Source organism: Chrysoperla carnea, chromosome 3 (genome assembly GCF_905475395.1).
Source record: "Chrysoperla carnea chromosome 3, inChrCarn1.1, whole genome shotgun sequence".
Lineage (NCBI taxonomy): Eukaryota > Metazoa > Arthropoda > Insecta > Neuroptera > Chrysopidae > Chrysoperla > Chrysoperla carnea.
This window is the reverse complement of record NC_058339.1, coordinates 42,744,744-42,769,834: the sequence shown is the minus strand read 5'-3', so window position 1 is coordinate 42,769,834 and position 25,091 is coordinate 42,744,744. Positions and strand designations below refer to the sequence as shown.

At 29.3% G+C, this 25,091-nt stretch overlaps 1 protein-coding gene across 1 annotated transcript in view; it reads left to right on the top strand.

Annotated features, from left to right (window-relative positions):
- LOC123296042 (potassium voltage-gated channel subfamily H member 8) overlaps window positions 1–25,091 on the top strand; it is a 220,148-nt gene that overhangs the window by 102,930 nt on the left and 92,127 nt on the right. The window contains exons 5-6 of the mRNA XM_044877504.1: window positions 13,099–13,229; window positions 23,632–23,860. Of these exons, the coding sequence (XP_044733439.1) occupies window positions 13,099–13,229; window positions 23,632–23,860 (360 nt within the window). The remainder of the gene's footprint in view (window positions 1–13,098; window positions 13,230–23,631; window positions 23,861–25,091) is intronic.

Below are 25,091 nucleotides of genomic sequence, written 5' to 3'. Positions count from 1 at the left end.
CTTTCTGATTTTCTTCTGAATAAGATATTTTACTATATCAATAAGACTGCACACAACGCTCCAATAGCATCTCTAACTTGAAAATGGGAAACTTTAAACGTAAAGATTCGTTGAAAACTAATTATCGAATTATTGGATAGAAAGGATAATAACAAAACAAGACTCAATTATACCGTTGAAAGACGTAAATAAGTTAAAAACCTTTCTTGTCTGTACCACTAACTACTGTAAAAAAAATACCATCCATGTTGACGGAAATTCGATTAGATGCGAAAAACAAAGGATGGGTTCTCGTATTTCTCTATAGAGCTACTATGACTCACCAACTTAAAACTATAAAAATAAAATTCCATTTATTAAAATAAAAATGGGAGTTATGCTATTACAAAGGAAGAGGACCTTTGTGGGAGCACTCATAATGATAAAATCAAAATATTTACGGACTAAAATATTTTTTCAGACAAGGCAATTACAATTAAATATACAAACAATGGAAAATGTTCTTACAAATACCTGAATAAACTACTTATAACTTATCACAAAAGATAATAGGAAAGAAAAATAACAATTATATTGAATATTAAAAATTTACATATAATCAGATAATAATTAGTTGGTTTTGGTTCTGTACTAAGAATACTAAAAATAAAATAATTTCTTTTAAAAGTTGGAAATACGGTATTTTCTTAAAATATGTAAACGCTATCAACATTAAAATATGTTAATAATCATATAAAAAACGAATTTTAATAGGGAAACATTACAAATATAAAAGAAGTTTTGATTCTTGATAAACATCGTGTTGTAGGGTTCAAACAGGCATAGATAACATACTCAAAATATTTATTTTAAAATATTACGTGATTATTGAACTGAATGTAATATTTTCACAAATTACATTTTGCTTTAGACTCTATAACTTAATATAATCTAAATATTTGAAGATAATTTTAAAATTTATTTTATTCTTTTTTACGCTGTTATTCCGTACCTCTAAAGCCCTTGTAAATTCTATTTAACTGGGCATCAAATAACGTGAACTCATCGATACAAATGACAAAGACTAAGATTAATTTATGCATTTTTTTAAACATCCCTAGTCAGTAAAACTATAATTTACATCTAAGAATTTTGATAATATGTCCATCAATTTAAATTGACTCATTTCTGACAAAATTTATTATTTTCAATATTGTTAACAGAAAATTTTTATTTACAGAGTATCTAATGAGTGTTCATTTTTCCTTATTATTGAAAAGTTTTAAACATTTTTTGAAAATGTGATTGATTTTTTCGATTTTACAAAGGTTTACGCATAAGAAAGCTCCCGTGATAAATTTGTTTTTGCACTTCTAGCAATTTTGCTTTTAGTTCAGATTTTTATAGGGGATTTGCAAAAAGCTTTTTTTTTTGAAAAGTAAAAGAAAAGTATGAAACCTTCAAGAGTCAAATTGTTGAAAGAATTAGCATTTAGTCAAATCTAATCACTAGGAAAAAGGATAGTCCTCTTTCATTTAAAAGTCTGTTTTTCTTCAGCACTATGTATTTTTTGGAGAATTTAAATATTAAACAACCATCGTTGGTGTGTGAAAATGGTGTGTGAATCAAAGTGTAACATAGTACCATAGTTCACAACCTAAAAAACCTAGAATCAACCTCCACTGAATGTATCTGAAAGCGTTCTTTTTAACAGGTAATCGCTACAGTTGTACTCTAGAGAACAGTATTATAGAATGCATTGTGATTGAACATTGAAAATACTGCATCCACTATTCAGTGTGTTCATCAACAGGTTCAACTAGCATTTATAATCACTCGGGATGAAGGCGAACCTCTATTCCCCACTTATACCTTGCTTACCTACTTGAAAACTTTCATAAGAACAATAATACAATTGTAGAATTTTATGCATACATTTTAGCATGTATTAATGCAATGGTAAATTAGAACTTTTAAAATTAATTTAACTTTTCGTTTAAAATTGGTAGGTTAGGTTAGGTTATATTAGCTGTCCACGAAGGACATACTATAGAGCCCATTGAGATACCATATATGTGTTTTACCACCTTTCCGCTGATAATTTCATATATCAGCTCCTCAATTTCAGAGGCTAAGTGGACCTCTTTCATGCATATACCATGCACCACGCCAGCCCATCACAAGTATTAATTAAATTAATATTGTTGCGATGGCGGGAATCGAACCCACTACCCTAAGCATACTGCGGACGGAATTGGTTACACCTTAATCAACTGAGCTAATAGTGCGACTAAAATGGTAAAACAACTTACTCTAATATGGTATAACAACTTACTCACCAATAACCAATGATTCATCTTGATTATGGTTAAAACAGGATGCAGTTATGTATAAAACAAGATGCAGTTTTCGAAAAACCAGTTTTGCAAAACTGTGAATGATTCAAGAACCATTGGACTCGAGATACTATCTGCAAATTACCTATCCTGTAAATTTGAAGAAAAAAAATTCTGCCAGCGATTATTACTGAATTTGAAATAAATGATCCAAACTTTTATGGCCTTTCAAGCTAAGCTATACAAATAATGCTGATGTTGTAATATTGACAAACACCAAATTATAGAGGACCTGTATTAAAGTATTAACAATAATTTGTGGTTTTAAGAATAAATTTTGTAGTAGTTAGATAATCTCCTTGTATACATAGGATTTAATTTTGTTGCAACATATAATTTTGTCTTTTATTAAAATTTATCCGTTTATGCAATTCTAGTTTTAATATCATAAATTCAACACTAGAATTTCATAAGCTCCACTCACACTTAACCGCTTGTTAAATGTGGTTTATTTATTTCTATATAAAATGTTATTTTTAAACTTTAAGTAACATTTTCGACATTATATAATATACAGATGATAATATTATTCCATAGTGGTTATATAATATGGGATAGTGCCGTACCTTGTATTTATATAGTCTATTTATGCTATGTTTATGGTATAGTCTATCCCAGAGGTCCTTAGCCACTATTTATTCGAATATTTCGTTTAAGGTACCTATATGACACACATAAAAATGCTTTTAATAAAAATTGTTTGTATCAAAGGCGTACATCTCAGTAGACCTTATTAACGACACCAGAGACTGTGAAATGGGCTTCGCCGGTTCTCAAAATTTGCTTCCAAAAAACTGATTCAGTGTCAACCTCTCTCTCTCTGACCGCTTCAACCAGTTCATTGGAACGGTTTGTTCGTTAATGAACGAAATGTTGAGGATATATCGCGCTGTTCCGTGCTCAAAAAATTTGACACCGAACGACGGGTATTGTTTTCAGGCGGTGCCACGATATTTTCGACGATATGCACGTGGAGTTAACACAACTGAACGACTATGTCCAGTATACAGCATCAATATTTCGGGTCGTTGTCTCTCTGTAAAGCGATTCACGATTGAAAACATGTCTAATCGGATGATGAACTTCAAAATTATTTAATGTTTACATACCGACATAATAGATGGCGCACCTTAGAAAACATTACATATTGTTCTAATAGGCATTTTCTTTTTTGAGTGTCCAGTGGCAGAGGAATGCCTCATGTATTTACATGATAGCATCCTTTTTCTTTGGTACGAAATTTTTATTAATATTTTACTTGAAATAAAAACATTCTCTCGGTAGATAGCCTTTTGATAAGCAAATTATGTCTTTATTATATAGTTGTTGTCTCATATATAGTAATATATATGAAGCAACTGAATGGTTTTTGAACGTACATTGTCCCCAAGGTACAACACTTACCCAAATTTATTAAAACATTTATATATGTTAAATATTTTATTTCAATTTTATACCACACTATGCTCTCGTAAAGTTTTCTTTTACGTGCATGATGATTTTCTGTGGAATAAAAATAAAATAAATATTTTTATATTGAAAAATAAATATTAATAATTAATTTAAAAACCCCGCAAGGTTTTGTATGAAAATTGAAAATGATGTATAAATTGATTGTAGATCATATCAGTTTCAGTTTATACCCATCAAAGTTCGATGGCTATGATAATTTTCATTTTTTGAACCATTTTAGAATTTGAAATTGAAAACCTTAAAACTAGAAATTTTCAAAATGTCAGGCGACGGACACTCTGCTGTGCTGAAGCCACAAATATGATTATAAAAAATGAGTCATCATAACTTAACAGAAACATTCTTAAAATGAAAAGTGTTTTCTTTAGAAAATTCAGAAATCGATCAAACAAGATGTGTCAAAATCGATAATGACCTATAAATGCATGCACAAATATGTGTATAAAATTATTCGTTAATTTTGAAACCCCTTGTAATACCCGTAATAGTTAGACCTTAGACGTACGTAGGTGTTGTTGAACAAGTGTTTTTAACTGAACAAAAACTTTTTTTTATTGTTAGGTAAATTAGATTAATTATTTGAAAAGCATTTCCATTTCTTTTACATAATTCAGTTATAATTGAAAACTAATTGTCTCTGATGGCATTCTCGAGCAACATTTTTATATTTAAACATTCGTTCTAAATTTTATTATTTTATATTTTGAAAAAATATAAAATAATAGCTCAAAACATTAAAAGAGCTCAAAACAAATAATGTAAAAATAGTACATAGCGAAGAAAATTTATTTATGTTCAATTTAGCACATTATCTTCAAATTTTATTTTGTCAGGCTCGTTTGATGTTCTAAGAAACAAAATTCAAATCAAAATCAATATAGCAAAGGCTGCCAAATTAAGGACTTGATCAATTTATTTATGGGCAACAGTCGGCAAATTAAGGCTTTGCAAATCTTTTATTGGCAATGAGATTTTAATCCATTGCTTTTAGCTAGGGAGTAAACAATCCACGAACGGGGGACTCTCTTTGTAGAAACAATGTCAAACAATTCACAGATTTTAACTAAAATAAAAAGGATTTCACTTCAAATTATTTGTCTGTCAGTCTTTAAAGAAAGCGAATTTTGGTCATTCTTTATTTTCGATTTATTGTGGAATAAATATTTCACTATTCATTTATGACAAAATATCCTTATGCATATACTATAGCATTGACGAACACTTAGAATCTTAGACATTTTATTAATTTTCATTATAAATTAACTGATGTTTTTTACCTCGTGCGTACTACTTCCTTCAGCTATATTTGAAACCAAAAAATATTTCTAGAAACCCCGTAGATGTTTGACACTTATACTGATTTTGATTCAGGGACAGTTAGTTCAGGGCCACTGGAAGATTCATAATTATGACTAATCGCACAGTTTATACCTTCTTGACTTTATGATTTAAAAAAACTCAGTTGTTCTTGCAGGCAGAGTTTATGTTTTATTGAATGGGGTATTCTAACTATGTTTAAGTACTTCAAAATGTTGATTTTCCTAAAAAAAAGCCACAATTTTAGTTTAGTCAAGTAGCCAAATATATTTTGGCAAAATAAACACGCTTTCTTGAAATAAAATGAAATTCAATTTTAAACTTTTTTATTCTTGCAAAAATGATGTCAGCCATTTTAGTGACGTAATATTTTTAAAAACAACAGTCGTGTATGTAATTAATATATGTATAAATAAATTTAATGGTAACATCACCTACAACCACCAAGAAATCCATAAAAAAGTTAGTAATTAATGCATATTATTTTGTCTTTATGATGTCACATCATGGTGGCTCGTGGTTGAGGTCACGTGACATACATAAATTAAAAATTACTACTTTTAATTTTAATAGAATAAAACAATAATGACAAAATCAGAATATTTAAGTATATTTCTACATAAATTTTAATTTTTATCAAAGTTTATAATTTATTTTTCACAACTGAATGTACCCTATTGATTTTTTTCACTTTTAAACAACGAGAGAGTAAATATAAATCGTTATAACAACATTTTTTTAACTAAACCTTTCAAATACATTGCAAATAGAAATAATATTTTAGTAGAGTAATTATTTATGTAGTAGAATTAACATTGTAAAAAATGTTTTATAAAATATTAAACAAAAGTTGATATTACATATTTTAATAACCATGTAAATTTTCAATTAGTGTACATATTTTCATTGTTTCATTTGTATAATGTGAGCTATATAAAAATTAACATAAATATATGCATACAATATTATTTCATACCTTATTACAATGTAGATATTTACTGATATTATTATACTGGATATAATAAAATACCAAGTATACATAAAGTGTGAAAGCTCATGGAAATGTTGATAAATAAATGTCGAATCGACAAAAATAAATACTTTTATTGAATAGACGACTTATAATGTTTTTAAACACATAAAATACGGAGAAAAAAGGAGAGTAAGATCCCGCAAGTGGAACCCCAAAAATAATTTCTTGACACATACTCAGTGTACAAACCAAGTAATAACCCTATACCTCAATTTGGAGGGGCGAATACACAAAGCCATGAAAATGCCAGAAAAGATAATTTTCCCCTGAGGAACTACATCCATTGTAATTGGCCGCCCGGTTCATTAACAATGGCTAGCCTATTATACAGCCGTACTTTCATCTGAACTGATGAGCCCCTTCAGTTCAGGTAAGCTGAACAGCTCAGGTAAAACTCAGCTTCTTGAAATGCCCTAAATTTGTGGAAAACCCATGTATAGGTATATTTGTATTTGATACACTGCATAAGTCTTTATAAAAAAAAAAACATGCGAGAAACAGAGGTCCATCACTACTTAAGGCCATAGGTTGCTTGCTCATAAGGCCCTGAACACTCGAAATTGGAAGGCCAAATAATGACCCAAAGCTTTAAAATCCGCGTAAAAACATCATATTTAGATACAAAAAAATATGTGAGATTCCTGGGAAGTTGATACAATAGTTTTTTGACACCCATTCAACTTGCATGCAAATTCTAAAACCAAACCACTAGCTCAATTTGAAGACGTTGTGGAGATTTGCAAATAATTAAAAACACCCTAAAAATTATATTTCGATATAAAAAGGGAGTGGGCGTGCTGAAAAGTTGAAACTTCCAAAATACACATTATTGACACAAACTAAATTTACATTCCAATCCCTCTGCAGCTCAATTAGGAGGTACTGTAGAGATGAACAAAGCTTTAAAATTGCCGAAAGAAGCAATTTTTCACCTCGGAGAATATGTTTCAAATTTTTGAAATGAGCCGCTGCTTTTAACATCGATTTGCCTAGTAGACAATGAAACATCCCCTGTTGAATTTTTTATTTTTATTTTTTTAACGTATATAACTAACTACATGAAATAGAAAGTCATTATTAAATATTATTATTAAAATTCTAAAATAGGGATAAAATGAAGTTTAAAATAAAAGGTATTTTGATTAATTTTCAAGTTTATTGATTTTAAGATAATATAAAGCTCATATCTTGAAATAATTTATAGAAACACTAGCTGACCCGACAAACGTTGTTTTGCCATGTATATTATTTCTAGAAAACATTGTTTTAGTTCAATAAAAATAACTATCTACTATAAGTGTTCGGGGATACTTATAATCGAAAGCGTTATAAACAATACAAGTATGCTTTATTTAGGGTAATAAATTAATGTTTAATCAAGTAACGAAAATATTTTAAATTATAATTCTTGATAGCTATCTAGCCGGCTTCGTTCTCATCCCTACTCCGTGATGTTTGCTGGATGAGAGGTCGACCGACGAAGGCGAAAGATCAAATTGAATTGAGAAAAAAATCATAACTGAGGGAAATTATTAAGAATAAAAACCGCTATTGAAAAATAAGGGTTGATCGTATAGGGTTGAAAATTCAGGGTTGTATGTATTTTCTAATGCTGTATCTATCATAAAAAAATAAAAATTTATTAAAAAATTAAAAAAAAAATTTAGGGATGCACTACCCTTAACATTTACGGGGATGAAAAATAGATGTTGTACGATTCTCAGATCTACCCAATATGCTCACAAAACTTCATGAGAATCGGTCAACCCGTTTCGGAGGAGTTTAGCCACAAACACCGTGGCTCGAGAATTTTATATGTAAGATAATTTATAAACCTGGTATACGCATGTCGACACAATCATTTCAAAGTTCAGTTATTACGGATAAAAAGCGTAAACTAATATATATACTTTTGAATTGTCAGAAAACTTTCGTATACAAATTTCATTCTCAACAACTTTAAATAGAAATTTGGAAACTATACACTCAGATATTAAAACACTTATTCACAATGAATCACTTATGATTTTCATTTGTTTATTTACTCTAAAATCTAAATCATACTTTTGTAAATATTAACAAATATTCAGTAATTTGAAAATCTCTTATTATTCTGAGAGGATCTTTCTGTTTTAAACATATTATTTTGGTATACTTTCTATACATTGAAATGGAAGAGTTAGTCGACAATTGTTTATCCTAAATATTATGTAGAATAAAGTAACCTCGATTGTAAGTATTTATGTGAGATACACAACCACGCGACAAAGCTGTAACCACAAGAGAATTAGTAGAGAACATTGTTTTATCAACTTATGTACTATATTATATAATGTTCAACTAGTGCAACATAAGTTGCACGTACAAACCTAATGTTTGTAACTATGATAAAATTTTCCAATATTTATTTCATCGATATAAAGTTTTGAAAATAATAGGAATTAAATCTATATATTGATACTTATACATATCTCTGTGCCCAAAAAATAAGGTGACATTGTATTTATTTTGAACATTTTTTATTTATTCTTTCAAATCAATTTCATCCCCTTCAAATTAATCCCCTCCCGATGCAATGCACTTATGCCAACGGATTTTCCAATCTTCAAAACACTGGTTGTAGTCACTTTCACGGGATTCCCTTCAGTTCCGCCTTCGCTGCTGCTTCAATCTCCTCTAACGTATCAAAACGGTGTCCCCGGAGCGGTTTTTTGAGCTTGCTGAACAGCCAGAAGTCACACGGACCAGATCAGGCGAATACGGTGGTTGTGGAACGATATGAGTTGAGTTTTTGCCGATATGATCACGAATTATGAGTGCAGTATGGGATGGTGCATTATCGTGGTGTAAAAACCATGAATTGTCTTTCCACAATTCTGGCCTTTTTAGACGGATAGCGTTTCGCAAATGACGCATAACGTTCAAATAATATTCCTTGTTTACTGTTTGGCTGGGCGGAAGGAATTCATAATACACAACAAACGCGCGCAGTTTAAATTCAAATGTCACCTTATTTTTGGACACAGTATTATATACATAAATATAATTTGTTCGAATTTCTGGTTAGGGCTCAAAAACGGCTTCATGATTCGAACAATTCTCTTTTCGATATGTTCGTAATAATTTCATAAAGGTTTTGCAACCATTATATTAGGCAATATACAAAAAAACAGCCCGAAATTAAGGAAATTCAAATTTTCTAAAGTATCTATGACGAGTAATTTAGAAGTTACCAAAGATCAAAATCTTTCTTTTGTGATTCTGATCGATTCTAATGTTTAATAAAAAATTAAAATTATATTTTTGTGTTGATTACTTATAACTCTATAATGTATACTCTTTAAGTTATAGTTGATAATTATCTTAAATTGGTTAGGTTTGAGTGATCAATAATTAACTTTTGAGCAATTCCCAGTGTGAATCGAATCATATTATAGGAATTTTTTGAATTATAGCTATAAACGAGCTACATTCTTCACGAACGAAGTCCGTCTAATTGACCAAGAGATGGAAGTCAACTTTGTATTTAGTGGACGTGCTTATCAAAAGCTATAATCAAATGTAAATTGTAGATGAAACGAAGTGAATCGGATTATCTAATACTTAATAAAAAACTATTTTCATTAATTTTCTTTCGAAAGAATTAATTTCTCATACCATTATTAACAAAATTAACAAAATGCATTTCGAGATGATTTATACAGTATACCAACTGGCTTGACTACACGATAGCTATAAAATAAAAGCAATTAAATAAACTGAGTTTCAAGAGTACTTGACTATAAAATGCTTTATTTTTTGTTGAAAGAGGGAAAAACTGGCCGTCTTCAAGTCCATATCTGTCTTAATTAAATTTCAAAAATAGTTTAAACGATTTAACACAAGGTGTATTTTTGTATAAACACTAGTTTCTGGTTATAAATTTAAAAACTGGTTAATACATAAATCATAGATACATGCGAATAAAATATATTAAAAACAGTTACAACGGTATTCTTACTAAAAACAATTACAACGATATTTTTAAAGAAAATTGTTCCGCCGTTCTTGAATGATATTGAATATATATACCCGCTCATTTTCTTTTGTAATTTCAGCTCTAAAAACAAAAACTACCGTGTTATAATCCTCACTTTCCATGACCTCATTTATCCTTCCTTTTCTTCACAATTTTATGAATTTCAATTTTTGGTTGTTACGTAATTATAAAGTACCAAAAAAAGGTCAGCAATAATTGTTCCTCGGGAATATACTATCGGGATAATAAATAATATATAAATGCTATGTGTTAATACAGGTTATCAGTTAAAGTGTTCCAAAGTTCATCCAAATCCGTTCAGTAGTTTTTGCATGAAAGAATAACAAACATCCTCATAAACTTCACATTTATAATATTAGTAGGATATTTTACAAGATACACTTAACATGTGTACAGCGTATACGTAAACAGATATTCAACACTGATATTTGTTAAATCAATTACAATGTAAATATCGTACAAATTTTAAAATAAAATATTGTAAATGTGGCTATAGTATAAATTCCGTCTCGGATTACCATGTTATTATAACAATTTTTACTGCAATTTTTTTCCCGCGGTGTATATCCAACTGGGATCAAATGCACATCTTGATGAGGTTATTCACATATAAGAGATAACCTCCCAGAATTTTTAAAAGAGGGTGCAAAAATGTTGTATTCAAGTTTTACCTATAAGAACCAGAAAACCTTAAAACAGAAAATTCATTATTAATTTTCCTTTTAACTCATCGTCGAATGAATGTAAAAAATTGATAATGTTTTATTCTAGAATCCAATCTTAAGTAACACCATTTTACATAACATTACCACCTGTTTACAGTCACGTCAACAACTATGACGAATGCATAACGTTATGATGAATACAATTCAATTATAGCTATATTTTACATTTTAAATTTTAATAAATAACAACAGCAGAAGTAACACTATACTGATGTTGCTGCATACATTATTAAATCAAATGGTGGAAAGTGTAGATGCATTTTACATTGCATTTTACCTATATATTTATAATGTATTTATCGACTGTTCAATGTTCTACTATTCACAAACAGCAAGCACACAATTATTCATTGAATTTGCTGAATAACATTTCATTAAAGTAAAATTTACATTTTGTGAATAACAACAATATTTTATATCTTATGTTATAGAAATAGAATATAAATATCATAATTTTTACAAAATATAAAATGAAAAATTGTTCAAGTAGGGGAATAGAAAAATAAACTAAAAGAGACTGGCTTAAAATCCTTTGATGTATGTTAAGAATATTTATAAACCAAGTTTTTAAATAAATTTTATAAAATCAAATTTTCCTAAATTTACATCAGCGCCGTCAACCCTAGTAGTTGAGTTGGTTAAAACGTAACCAATTCCTTTCGCGGTATGACTATAGTAGCGAGTTCGACACAGCAAAAATTATTTTAATTAATAGTTGTGATGACTGGTGTAGTGCATAGTATATGCATGAAGGAGGTGCACTCAGCCTCTCAAAAAAATTTAGGTGCTGATAAGCACAGCGAAAAGGTGATAAAACACACATATGATATTACAATGGACTCTATAGCGTAGAGTTGTCCTTCATGGACAGATAATATAATCTAACCTAACCTACATCAGCACCTGACATCGCCATGAAAAGTTAGCTGACAATACGGCCCTCGTGCTTAAGAAAGTTTTTATCCATAAGTTTTATTTGGTCACAGACATCATTTTATGTTCATTTGCAAACTGTCGAGTAAGATATTCAACCCACTCTCTAAAAGACAATGGAGTGTAGACAAAATGTAGAATAATCTTAAAAGTTATTACTTGCATCTGTAGTGAAAGTTGATAACAACAGATGAGCAACTTATGGCTGATAACCGGCAAAGCCTAACTGTTACAAATCCCCTTAAATAGTCATTGGTGGTCAAAATTTATAAAGAAAAGCGGTTTTGCAGATAATAATGGCTAAAGTCACCATTGGACTTCAAGCACTACCATTATACATTTTACTATATCGCTTTGAAATTTGGATATGTTAGGTATCAATATTCTACCTGCCATGGATGCGTTATTTTTCGAAAGTCCTGTTAATTATTCCTTATTTTCATTGTTCACACTCAGATACACTTTGTATCACAGAAAATACACAACTTACATGTAGTACTACACATTGGAATAAAAAAATTTCAATAGTCCCAAGGCCGATGATTTTAAAGTGGTGTGGTTAATATTGGATAAAAAGAAAGCAATAATTCATCTGGTTGCAATCCTGTGGAGCCCAAACACTTTAACTAATTTAAGAAAATTGGATACCTTCAGAAACACGAAAATAGTCCAGTTTTCAGAGAATATATTCATTTACATAAACATGAATATTGTTACGTACCATAATATACGCCAGAAAGTGCTCTCTTCACGGCACAAATTTTTCATTAGGGATTTTAAATAATTAAGGTACCGTAAAAGTGTTGATGACAGTTCTACTGGCAATGGATAGGCTATTTGAGAAACAAAGCTAATTAGCGGGCATAAATCGCACAGTTCAACAAATATTCAAAAATAACTATAAAAAAAACTGACTCCGACGTTCTGTAAGTCGTGTAATTGGGTAGTCTGCGTGGTCTAGAGTGTCTTATACCGCTACTATTAGTTATATGTAGGGTTCCGACTACACGGCTTATAGAACACCGGAGTTGGTTTTTTTTTTTAATGATAAAAACACGTACTACAATGACATACACAATGAAATTACACATATAAAATGTTACACATTGACATAAGACGGGTAGATCGAGGACCTGTTGCTTCTTGCAGCGTCACTTCTGGGGAAGGCAAGGTATGGTGCTGACTCTACTTGCATCCTTGCAGACGCTAATGGTAACCTGGATCCTGAAGCACCACCAGCAAACTATGGACGACGCAGAAGCAGAGCTGTATTGTATCAACTGTCCGGCCACTACAAACAAGACAAAATCAAAACGAAACTCAAATTGAATAATGTAAGTCAAACATTTATTATACATTATTTTGGTTTATATGTGTACATACTATTTTTGTTTTAAAATAATAAAAATGTTTGCTTTTCACTTCTAGAGCTGATGGTGACAGTAAAATGTATGTAGTATTCACAACCCCCTACCACTGTTTTATATACTAGAGATGGTTAAATAAAAAACTGAAAACATTTTTCGTTATTAAACGAGTACGCTCTATCGAACTATGATAATTCTACCTATGGATTATTCTTTCCAAGAATCATCTTCTTTTGATCTTTTCACAAAAATTTTATTTTTGTTTTATTCTTGCGTTTAAAAACAATTTTGCTGCGTGGAGCAAAACAAAAAGTTCTAAGCCGCTGTAAAAGTTCTACCATTAGTTTTTTTTCCAAATTATCTCTTAATAACCTTTAATTACATTTAAAAAAATTAATTCTTCATTCTTCAGTTTCTTGGAAAATATTTCCATCTATTGGAGGACATTCCCAAAAAAATGTGTGAATTCTGTTGGATCTGGGTTTAATTAGAAAAAAATTGAGAGTAAAATTTTTCGATATATACTTATAGAAGAAATACTTATTTTCTTAACACAAATGCCAGTCATTTCATCACCTTAAATGTATTTATGGAAAAACGAGTGCCACTTGTTATAATTTTGTTTATAAAACAATATTGGCAGGGTTTTCACTAATGACTACCAGTTTTTCAAATTAATCATAAGAAAATTAGCCTTCTTACATAATAAAACATACCTACCTTTAAAAATACTTCAATATAGGATTTATATGTTATAAACGCAAACTTTCACAGCTCAAATCTATAAATCTAACTCCGTAAGGGGTATAAAAAAGTTAAAGTCAGATGGTTCTAATGAAAATCATACCTATGAAAAACATGGGGTATATACGGTTATATTGTACTATCATTATAAACTGTCAGCTCCCAAAAGGCCTCTAGAGAAAAATATTATTATAATTTTAAGATCTAATTATAATTTTTTCCCTGTTTTTTTGCTTATTTATTTATTTTTGTATAAATAATTAATGCAAATATTTTCTTTTACTTTGACACATGTTTGTAGGTGAATTTTAATTATGTAACATTGTTAACAACATGAAAATTTCACCAGGAGACAAAGAAATTTATACTACAATAGTATAAAATATTATAATTAAAAAAATTTGATTGGTTGGAGGTTTTTTACTTAGCTATTTACTAGAGAAAGATTCAATTTCATAAAAATTTTACTTGATTTTTCCTTACAACTGGTCGATGAGAAAGGTGATTTTATATTTAAAAATACTCTTACAGGTATACTATTCCGAGGGGGAATCTTATCCTGCCCTCAAAGTTGACCAATCTGATGGCCGAAAAATAAATTCATGTTCGTAACTGATAAGAGAAGAAAAACATTCAAACAAATTTTGCTCAAATTATTTTTTATACCCTTAATAAATTCAACTTCTAAGGAGTTTAGATGACTTTCGAAAAGAATGTTTTGTGAAAGTTGCTAGTTTTGATGAAAGACCAACTTGGAATTGGAATTTAATTTTTTTTCAAATTTTTAATATTCTTCAATTTTTGTATTTTACCTTTTTTTATTATCCATTGGATTCCTGGCGAATTTAATATATATACGAAAAATATTAAGAATAAAAGTTGTTTGCTATTTTATTAAAAACAAGTTTCTAATTTATACTAGTGCACCTTAACAAACAGACTAAATTAATGGCTTGCGATGTTTCAACTAATACTTGAAGGTATACCAATAAAAAACCTACCGAATAAAAAAAATTATCGAAATCGGACAAATCTGTAAAATTTTATGCGCGGCCATACATAAAAAAAAAATACCATAAAAAATATATATGGGATGACTTGAGAACCTCCTTCTTTTTCGTCGGTTAATTGTTTCGAATTGAAATCGGGAGTTTACCAAATGCCAAATGATTAAAAATATCAAATTTAGAATTTAAATGTGTATTATCAAGACGAGAATGCAGATTTTTAGTAAATGAATATATTTGACTGTAGACCAAGTAGTTGTTAAATGTTCAGATAGTACTTATTTAAAAAAAAGAAGCATAACATTTATTTGTACTCTCAAAGCGAATTACTAGTTTTGAATATTTTTCGAAAATCCAGTGCTCTAAAATCAGTTGAAAAGCATATTGCTTCAGTTTATTTAATTCTGAGCATCCGAAACAAAAAACTTTATTTAAGAGTGTATCTGAAAGTACATACGTTACGCAATAAACAAAAGTTTATAATTAGTAATGTGAATATATTTACATAATAATTCATAAAGCCATAGTAGTGGCATGTAATGATGTAGCTCGTGTAATAATAGATCTAGTTTTACATAAAATAATTCTAAACAAAACCCGAATAAAATAATAATAATTAATTTGTACCTAATGATGATGTATGAGAAAGAAGGTAAGGTATATCTTCATTCTATTATCGATGTAGGTCCGCTGTCTATGTCATCCTACTGCCTATTATTTAGTCTTTCTCTTTGCCAAAAAATTATGTTTTCTTATCTTCTATAATCAGGGATATAGTTTTACCGTTTTTAACATATGTTATAGTAGAGTTTTGTCATAGTAGAGTTTATGTTTGAAAATATGAAAATAGGGTAATTCAATGCCTTATATATTAAAACTTATCAGACTTTGATGCTAGAAAATGAAAACAAAATTATAGAAAACAGAAAAGTTAGAAAATTCATTTATAGTTCAGTATTTTTTTGATACATATAACGGTGGCGTAAATTTTAGTCATAAAAGACAGTGAGACCTAAGGTTTAAAAAATTAACATTAACTTCTTTGTCGCGACCATTTTAATTTTTTTTCCCAAACAAACCAACTTTTAGTACATTTTTTTTAACAATGACCTTTATTAAAATAATTGAATGGAGAGTGTTCTTCAAATGCGAGTTTAGGGTTCCGTATCCTAAAAAAAACCAAAAAATTGGGAATGATTTTCAAAATCGATTCAGTTTGGAAAAGGCTTTAAGTAAAAAGTTAGTTTAATGAAGAGTATTCTTAGACATGTTTCAAGTGTGAGTTTAGAGTTCCCTACCCGAAAATTTTGTCGGGGTTTTTTAAAACTTTGTTAATTTCACTTGTTAAAATTAATAAAGCTATGGATATAAGTTCAAAAGTATAGCCATGATCTTGGCAACTTACCTCCTATATTTAAAATGTTCTATATATGTGTGTATGAAGATATGTGGTCGGACGAGAGATAGAATGTTTTATTATATATGTTTAAAGGAAATATAGTAACCCATAAGATTTAAAGTAACTGAAATGTTGTAGGCTCTGTATTCAAATGTAGTTTCTAAGTTTTACCGTGTGTACATACTGTATTCAGTTTCAGTTCTGATAAAGGACTGAAAATTATGAAAAATATTTCCATTTTCACTTCAAAGAATACTTCTACGTGTTCTTCAAATTTGTACGAGTAGGAACTACGTACTAACACACCACAAAAATAACAAGTTGTTCATGTGAGTGCAAGCCCTATGATCCACATTGAACTTCCCAGAAGATAGATATAATTTTCTTTAATTTCCTAAAGCACTACAGTATTAACTATTCTAACAGAACAGAGATGTGTAGCTTGCAGCCTCCATACATTCCATGTAAGAGGCAGTGAAATCAATAAGGGGGAAATTTTTTTAATACGCTATTATTAGCTTGGTATGTAAGTTTTTTGATCATGAACCGATTTTGATGTTTTGTTTAGTATTTTGTTTTGTTAGTTATTGTATTTAGAAAAAGATCGTGAAATAATTTGTGAGTTTTCTGCCAGAGTTTCCGAAACGAATCAAAAATTACAAATGAGTATGAAAATACCAATCTGAGGGCTTTTGGGGTCGCTTAACTCTAATCTCACTATAAAAAATGTGAAATTTAAAATGGCGGACGGAAAATTTCTTTTTTAGCTACTAAATTAAAGCAGCTATAACAAGAAAATATTATTTCTCTGAAATGTTTCAAAGAATCTGGCCATAAAAATGTGAAAATTCAAAATGTCCGCCGGAAAATTCTATTTTAAGCTACTAATTTAAAACAAGTATGCCTAGAAAATGTAATTATTCTGGGGGTTTTATTATTCATGGTCAAAAAACTTGGGTGTCAGTCGGTACTGATTTTACATTCATTAACTGCACTAGTATCTATGTTTCTATGTAACGGAATCTTTGAACGTCACTTTTATAGATGTCGTAAAGTGATCACATCATGCTTCAACATTTTAATTCATGCTTACTTTTATATTTAGTAAAATTTCTATTCTCATGAAACATTCTGTAAATTATGAACACTTTGGATCACTTCTAGAAAATATATATATTAATTAAATTTAAAATCATATTTTATTCACAAAAGTACGGGTATATTAGATCGGGAGATATTAACAGAAACAATAGAATGGTAGAATGGTATCGAATCACCATTAACACATGTAAGTTAACTAAATAATAATCATTGAACATTTCAATTTTTTCAGTATTTTTTAATGTAATGGGGCCCAATTTTGAAAATCTCCAGTTTTACATATTTCCGCGTTTTCAACGCCGCAAGATCCGAATCAAACCTTTTCAATGTGATTTCTGTGTGTGTGTGTACGTATGTGCGTATGTTCGTTCGGGTTTTTTCGCCTCGATTATTTCGCGAACCAATTATGACATTAACACGTGTCTGTGCTTATCCGAGTTAAGCCGTTTTTAATGGTAATAAAAAAAGTGGAAAAAATTCGATAAGCAGAATCTCAAAAGTGGATGAAACTCATCATTTATCTATGGAGATAATGATCGTTCCAGCATAAGCTGCAAGACATGTTCGAAACATAATCTATAAATGTTAAAAAGACCTTTTTATAACTTTTTATTATACTGGAAAGTTTTTTGTGTGGATCTCCAGGGTTGTACCAGACTCAATTTATTTCTGTTAAAATTGCCCAACATACATTTATTCGTATATATTAAAGTAAACATTATATTTATCTGTGAGACATTCAATATACAAACATGCATGCAGACATGCAGACATACACAAAGACAACATATCAAACCATACCACCACACAATTGTTGCTTTAAATCTAATTTTCACACTACATTAACCAAGATTGTTGCATCAACTGTATAAGTGCCTATGTTGTGTACATTCGTTGTATAAACTATGATTAAACGTTTCCATCATGCCAAGCTAGACACAGAAAATTTAAGTCCTCAAGCCTAATATACCGGAAGCCGATTTGAAGAGAAATTACCATGATTCTTAAAAAGAAAATCGTAGCAAAATATGCCAGATGAAAAACTTCCCACAAATTTTATAATCGAGACACGGTTAATTATACTTCAATGGGTTTTATAACAATACTTTCCTTAATCAGTCCTTAAGAAAACAAATGAAATTTACAAAATTTTAAAAATGATTTTTGGAAACTTAGCTCTAAAATGTTCTCAATCAAGTCGGTTCGACCATTTAAGGGCTACAATGTCACTGAAGAACACACGGTCGCACAGATAAACACTTCAAACTTATAACACTCCTTCTTTAATTAATCAATATCAAAGTTATGTTCAAGGAGAACACCAGATGAGATGAAAAGGATACTTAGAGAACTATCATTTTTTGGAACAAATTTTTAGAAATATTTTAATTGAAATTGACATATTTGTGTTGACTTTGTTCTTTTGAATTATTGTTTTGAATTACTTAATTATTTTACCATTTCACTTTTCGAAATGAATTGAGCCATGTTTATTTGACTATTCCTTTCCATATATTAATTATTTTTATGGTTAAAGTGCACACATGAAACATAGCAAAAAACACTCTCCGTTAAATTACTTTTAACTGAAACCCACAAAATTAAAATCGGTTCATCCATTTAGGCGCTACGATTTCACAGACAGACAAACACAGTTTTTTCAGTTCGGGGATTAAAAACAGGCAAAAAGAATTAGGGGTTTGCTTTAATATGGACTCAAGGCCTGTGATTTAAAATTGTTTGAAGATTAGTTTTCCATAATATAAGCAGCAATAATCCAATGTATTTATTTTAGATAGGTACAAATGAAGCTTCTGTTTCAAAGTTTATATCAAAACATTTTTTCTAAAATGGCTCTTTTTTAAATTTTTAAATGTCATTTTTTTCTGTTATATAAATTGAAGCGAAATCAACGTTGTTGCTTTGATTGTCAATAACTATTTTAATTTATAAATGGAGAATATTTGTGATATTATTATAAAATCGATTATATACTTCAAACATTCATGATTTTTTTAAAGCTCCATATTATTTCACAAAACATGTCGATTTTACATAAAATCATGTTTTTTGATTGAGGAATAATTGAAGCTTATTTTCAACAGCTTCACCGCAATTTTTTATATGTAAACGCGACCTTAAGATCCACATCTTCAACTTTTAAGATAGTAAATTTTTATATTCATATTCTTTTATTTTAAAGACGTGTAAGCTAGAGGCTAAACACAAGCTTAATATCAAACAAGTGAAATTTACAAAATATAAAAAAACCCCGACAAATTTTTGGGGTATGGAACCCTAAACTTGCACTTGAAACATGGCTACGAGCACTCCCCGCTAAATTACCTTTCAAACGAAACGAAAATAATTAAAAACGGGTCATCCGTTTAGGCGCTACGATGCCACAGACACACACACATAGCGGTAAAACTTATAACACCCCTTTCTTTTAGTTCGGGTGTTAAAAAGACCTGATTTAAAAACCCGATACTTACAAAAATACTTTTTTTAATTATACAAATTCATAAAATTCGACTAACGACCCAACTTCTATCGACGCTTTTGTCAATCTTTTCAACACATCTTACTGTTATTATGCAAAGATTGTTGCTAATACGAGATTGTTATTACCCCATAAATTAACGCGAATTCGTGAACGAGATGATAGAAAAAGGGGTGTTAATAAATTAACCTGAATATGAAACACGAAGATATGTTAAAAATTTTAATTTAAAATTTCAGACTAATTACAAGAACTTTTCTGTGGAAAGTTAAAATAGTTAATGTTTTTTAATTGCTGGTATATTTCTAACTAAGTACCTTATGACTTATCGCGGGGTTTTTATAAATTCCCATACTGCAAGTCTATTTTGCTGCGAATAATTTAGTAGATTTTTTAGCCTACATTTGAGTGATTTAAATGAATAGTTTAAAAATTATAAATTATCAGTAAACAAAAACTTAACAATTGAAATAAAACACTCGCATTGTATTGAAATTAAAAATCTACTAATAACACATTGTTTTTTATTGACAAATAGCACAATTCAATGTTTTCTCCTTCCTTCCCATTTAAGCAATACCAGCCATGCGCCCTACATTACCACCCACATTTATTCGATAATTCGTTATATTATATTCCCGTTAAATACAATAGACTCAATTTGTAATTAGCCCATTTTAAATAATTACATTACATTTGGTGCCTATATGTAGAGTTTTAACTAATTTTATATATGACCTATTCACAGTAACCGAATTAACTCATTATTCAAGTTTGTTACCTCTAGCTCGTTTGTATGTACGCTTGGATTATACACGGTAAAAAATGCATGGCGTTTACTACAATGCTGGAATGGTGTAGAGACAGATACTATAGAATCTATGTTAGTATAATAAATAATATAACAGTATTGAAAAGGGCTATCAACCAGAAGTATTGTGGGTCCTGCCAACCAGTATGAGCCTGACGCCCATACTGCATTGAATCGTCCGCCATAACTATTGCTAATGTTTCTAGTCTCTCAATACAGTACGCAGAATTTAAAGGGAATGATTCGAACAAAAGACATATTAAAAAAATTGTAAATGAATAATAAATTATACTTTACCCTCTTGTCTCGTGCCAATACTTCATTGCTAATTTGGAAGCTGATTAGTTTCCAGAACAGATACCAGAAATCAAAACATGATTTGGAAAGTTAAAACGGGAAACTGGGGTTTATAAGATATCCATGTTCTCCACGATTAAACATGATTTCGATGAGATGAAGCGTTAATACAAAAAGAAGGTTATTATATGTATCTGATAGTCAATGGATGTCCGAACTACTTTCTTGTGATTTTGTTAGCCTAGCACGTGGATACACATCTGGACTTATACTTTTGTGCTATTGGAAAACTCTATTAACAAAGATCAAATTGCCACAATATTGAATCAAAATTTTTCTCAAATATTATTCTTTTTTCATTCCGACATCTCTAAGATGATTGATAATCCAAGGAAACATAAGAAAACCAAATTTTGAGATTCAATTTTGTTCTTTTTCAAGTGCTCAACTTACGATCCCTGAATGCATTTGAAAATCAAACAACAGAATAATTTGGTCATAGCCAATAAATTATGTAGTGTAAACAGTAAATATTTTCTGGATATGGACATAAATCAATTAATAAATTAGTTATATTGATAATAATAAATTATTATAATTAAAACACATTTCACACATTAAATCGAATATATACGTATTGCGGTATTGGAAAAATTCTAAAAATTTAGATATGTTTACAAACCGATATTTAATATGAATCTCATTGAAAATTTGCTAAACAAATATACATTGCAAGCAAAATATAACTCTCATAAATCATATAGTGCTAGATATTTTGACCGTGTTCATGGTTTAATAAACAAAATTTATATCGTTTTTATCAAAGCAATGCTAATTATTTTCGTAAAAAAGGTTTTACAAATACCTGCCCCTAAATTATGTGGAATAAATTATTCTTAATTTTGTTAAATTAAATTTTTGTTATGTCGAAAATTTTGACAAAAACAAATTGTGAAAAGTGTTTGTGTTTCCTACCACTTTTATCAATCTCGGTTACCATTGGTTCGTCGCTCCTTAAAATTTACTTAAAAGCTGCTGATACTGCCAGTACGTGTTGTTACTTGATGAAAAGCAAGATTGGTTTTTTGTTCAGTTTTTGATGGTTTAAGTTTTTTTATTTAGTCGCTTTAGCTCTCATAAATTAATCATTTTTTCTAATAATACAAAAAACTATTTAAACATTCCACGATTGAACCATTAAAAATGAAAAGCAGACAATTTTATTCATAATAAAATATTTTCTTGTTAGCAAATGTATTATAAATAGATGCCAATTACATCCACATGAATGATATTTTCATCGACATCGAATTTACATTCAACGAGTATTTTTTATATTAGTAGTTTCAAGCATTTATTCTTACTATTCCTACTTACAGTACAATGTAATTCACAAGGCATGTAACAATAATGATAAATGAATGCATCTTACGTTAAATTAGACGTATAATGATCGAATGTTTCTATCGAATATGCTTTTTAATGCAGAAAATTCCCTTATGGTGTCGAACTTGCCAAAAGACCCCGACCGTCTAAAATCCTAACCTCCTTTCTATTTATTTAACATTCTCGTGGTACGACCGCTAGGTATTACTTCGAAAAAAGGGCTTAAACAGTGACCCTTCGTGAGTAGGGCTTAAACATTATTCTTCTTCCAACTAAACCAACCTTATTTCGACAAATATACAACTACGCTATTAGGTGTATCCATCCGCATTCTTCCTGGCATACCTTCTTAAGGAAAGTTGCTGTATAGTTACTCGTAGCTACCCATTCTGATACTCACGCTAACATGACTTGTGTTAAATTGTTTGTTAAATTTCTTCTAGATGTCTACGATGGTCAAAAAATCGTGAATATCTCAAAAAATAAAATACATGTTCTGTATCCTTCACCTGGCCTATACTTGTCCAGCATTCCGGGAATTCAGCTAATTTATATTTTTGAAGGTATTCTCTTTGCCCAGAGAGACGCTCAAGTAATAGCATAAAATAAAAATATTAGAAATATAAATATGCTATGAGAATCTCAATAATATCCATAAAGTAGTACTTTTAGTAGTCAAGATTTTTCAGAATTTTTAAGCATATACCAAGTAGTTCTAAGTTTCTAAGTGGGCGAACATTTGTTGCATGCAGTAAGCCGTACTTGCAAACATTTGTCATTTCATTTTTTTCATTATTATTATCATTTTACTTCACTTATAATAATATAGGCTATTTTTTTTTAAATATATGATATTATTTATATCAAAATTATCAAAAAAAAAGTGCAAACTTATCAATGTTTCCGCACATGGTGATAAATTCGGTTCTACGCATAACGAATACTAATTTTCAACCATTTTTGTATTTTTAAGTCTGTTAAGAGATTATTCATTGTTAACATATTTAATATTCAATTTTATTTGCGTTTTTATAACGTTAGATGATATTAGATGTTTAAATTTTCCAATGGTTTCAAGTTAAATTTCCAATTCAAGTAAATATTGTTTTTCTCCTTTACAGAATCTATTAAGTTCATCGGCTGCACCATTACCAGAATATAAAACATCGGCAGTGAAAAAATCTCGTTTTATTTTATCACATTATGGATATTTTAAAACATGTTGGGATTGGTTAATATTAATTGCAACATTTTATGTTGCAATTGTTGTACCATACAATGCAAGTTTTATTAGTCATGATCGACCATCAATGATTAGTGACGTTGTTGTTGAAGCACTATTTATAATTGGTAAGTACATTTAATTTATTACCAGCAATTATAAAATATTGTTAATTATTTAAAGTTAAACATTATTTTATTTGCATATTTAACATTTTGATAACCTTTTAATATAATATGTTGGTATTGGATACAAGTTGATTCATTTGAATCCAAGCAACTTGATTTGCTGATAATTCTTAACATAATAACAATATATAAAATTCATATGTTCAAAAACGGTCCTTTTTGCAACCAAACCTGTTAAGGTTTTCGATTTTTATAAATAGAGCAGATTGTTCGAAAAATATTAAGAAAGAGAAAAATTTTAAATTACAAAAACGTTTCTCCTTCATATTCTAACAACATTGTTTCGAAAAACGTCTGCAATTGATATTTACTGTACTTTTACATTCTGTAAATTATTGATACTTATTTATAAAATATGAAGTCACTTTTTCTCGGAACCAGTTCTCCATCAAAGTTATCAAATTCACGGGGAAATGATTCAAACAAAACTTATTTAATACTTTATAACGAACTTTGTTTTATTGTTTGCCATTTTTAAAACTCCTGCGCCTAAAAGCCAGATAGGAATTGGAAATTGGTGGCAATCGTCATCATGCAATAACTAAATGCATGTATCAATGGCAGACATAAGTTTATAAGACAATCAAAAGTGTTGTTAGCTGTCGATATTTTGATTTTTAAATATCAATATTTTTATTTTGTGTGAATTTGAATTTGAATCAGCTCACACAAAAATCAAACAAAGGTTTATGGAATTAGGTTTGGGTGATTATACAGAACTGGTATTTTCAAAATGACATGTCATATTTATGCTTGTAATTTAAATGGCCCTCTTTATATAAAATATTAAATTAAATTGCTCATTTTCAGAAATAAAGGATCGATTATGATTACCTTATAATCAAGTTATTTTCATAATAAAAACGATATTAATTTTCGAATATTTCAAATAGAAAATATTAAATTACACCCTTTTAGGTATATTATTATAAAATTATATTGCCAATAAAACTAATAAAATTATAATTAATCACAAAATATTAATATTGATATAGAAAATAATTTTCCATGAATTGTGTCATTTATTAATATTTGACATTACAGAGAAAATATTTATTTTAAATTATCGATTTATAAAGAGACTCATATTACTGTGTTCAGATATAAATAAATTTTACCATTGGTATATTGGAATATGTTAGGAATGTCCCGAAACAGAAGGCATGCTCGG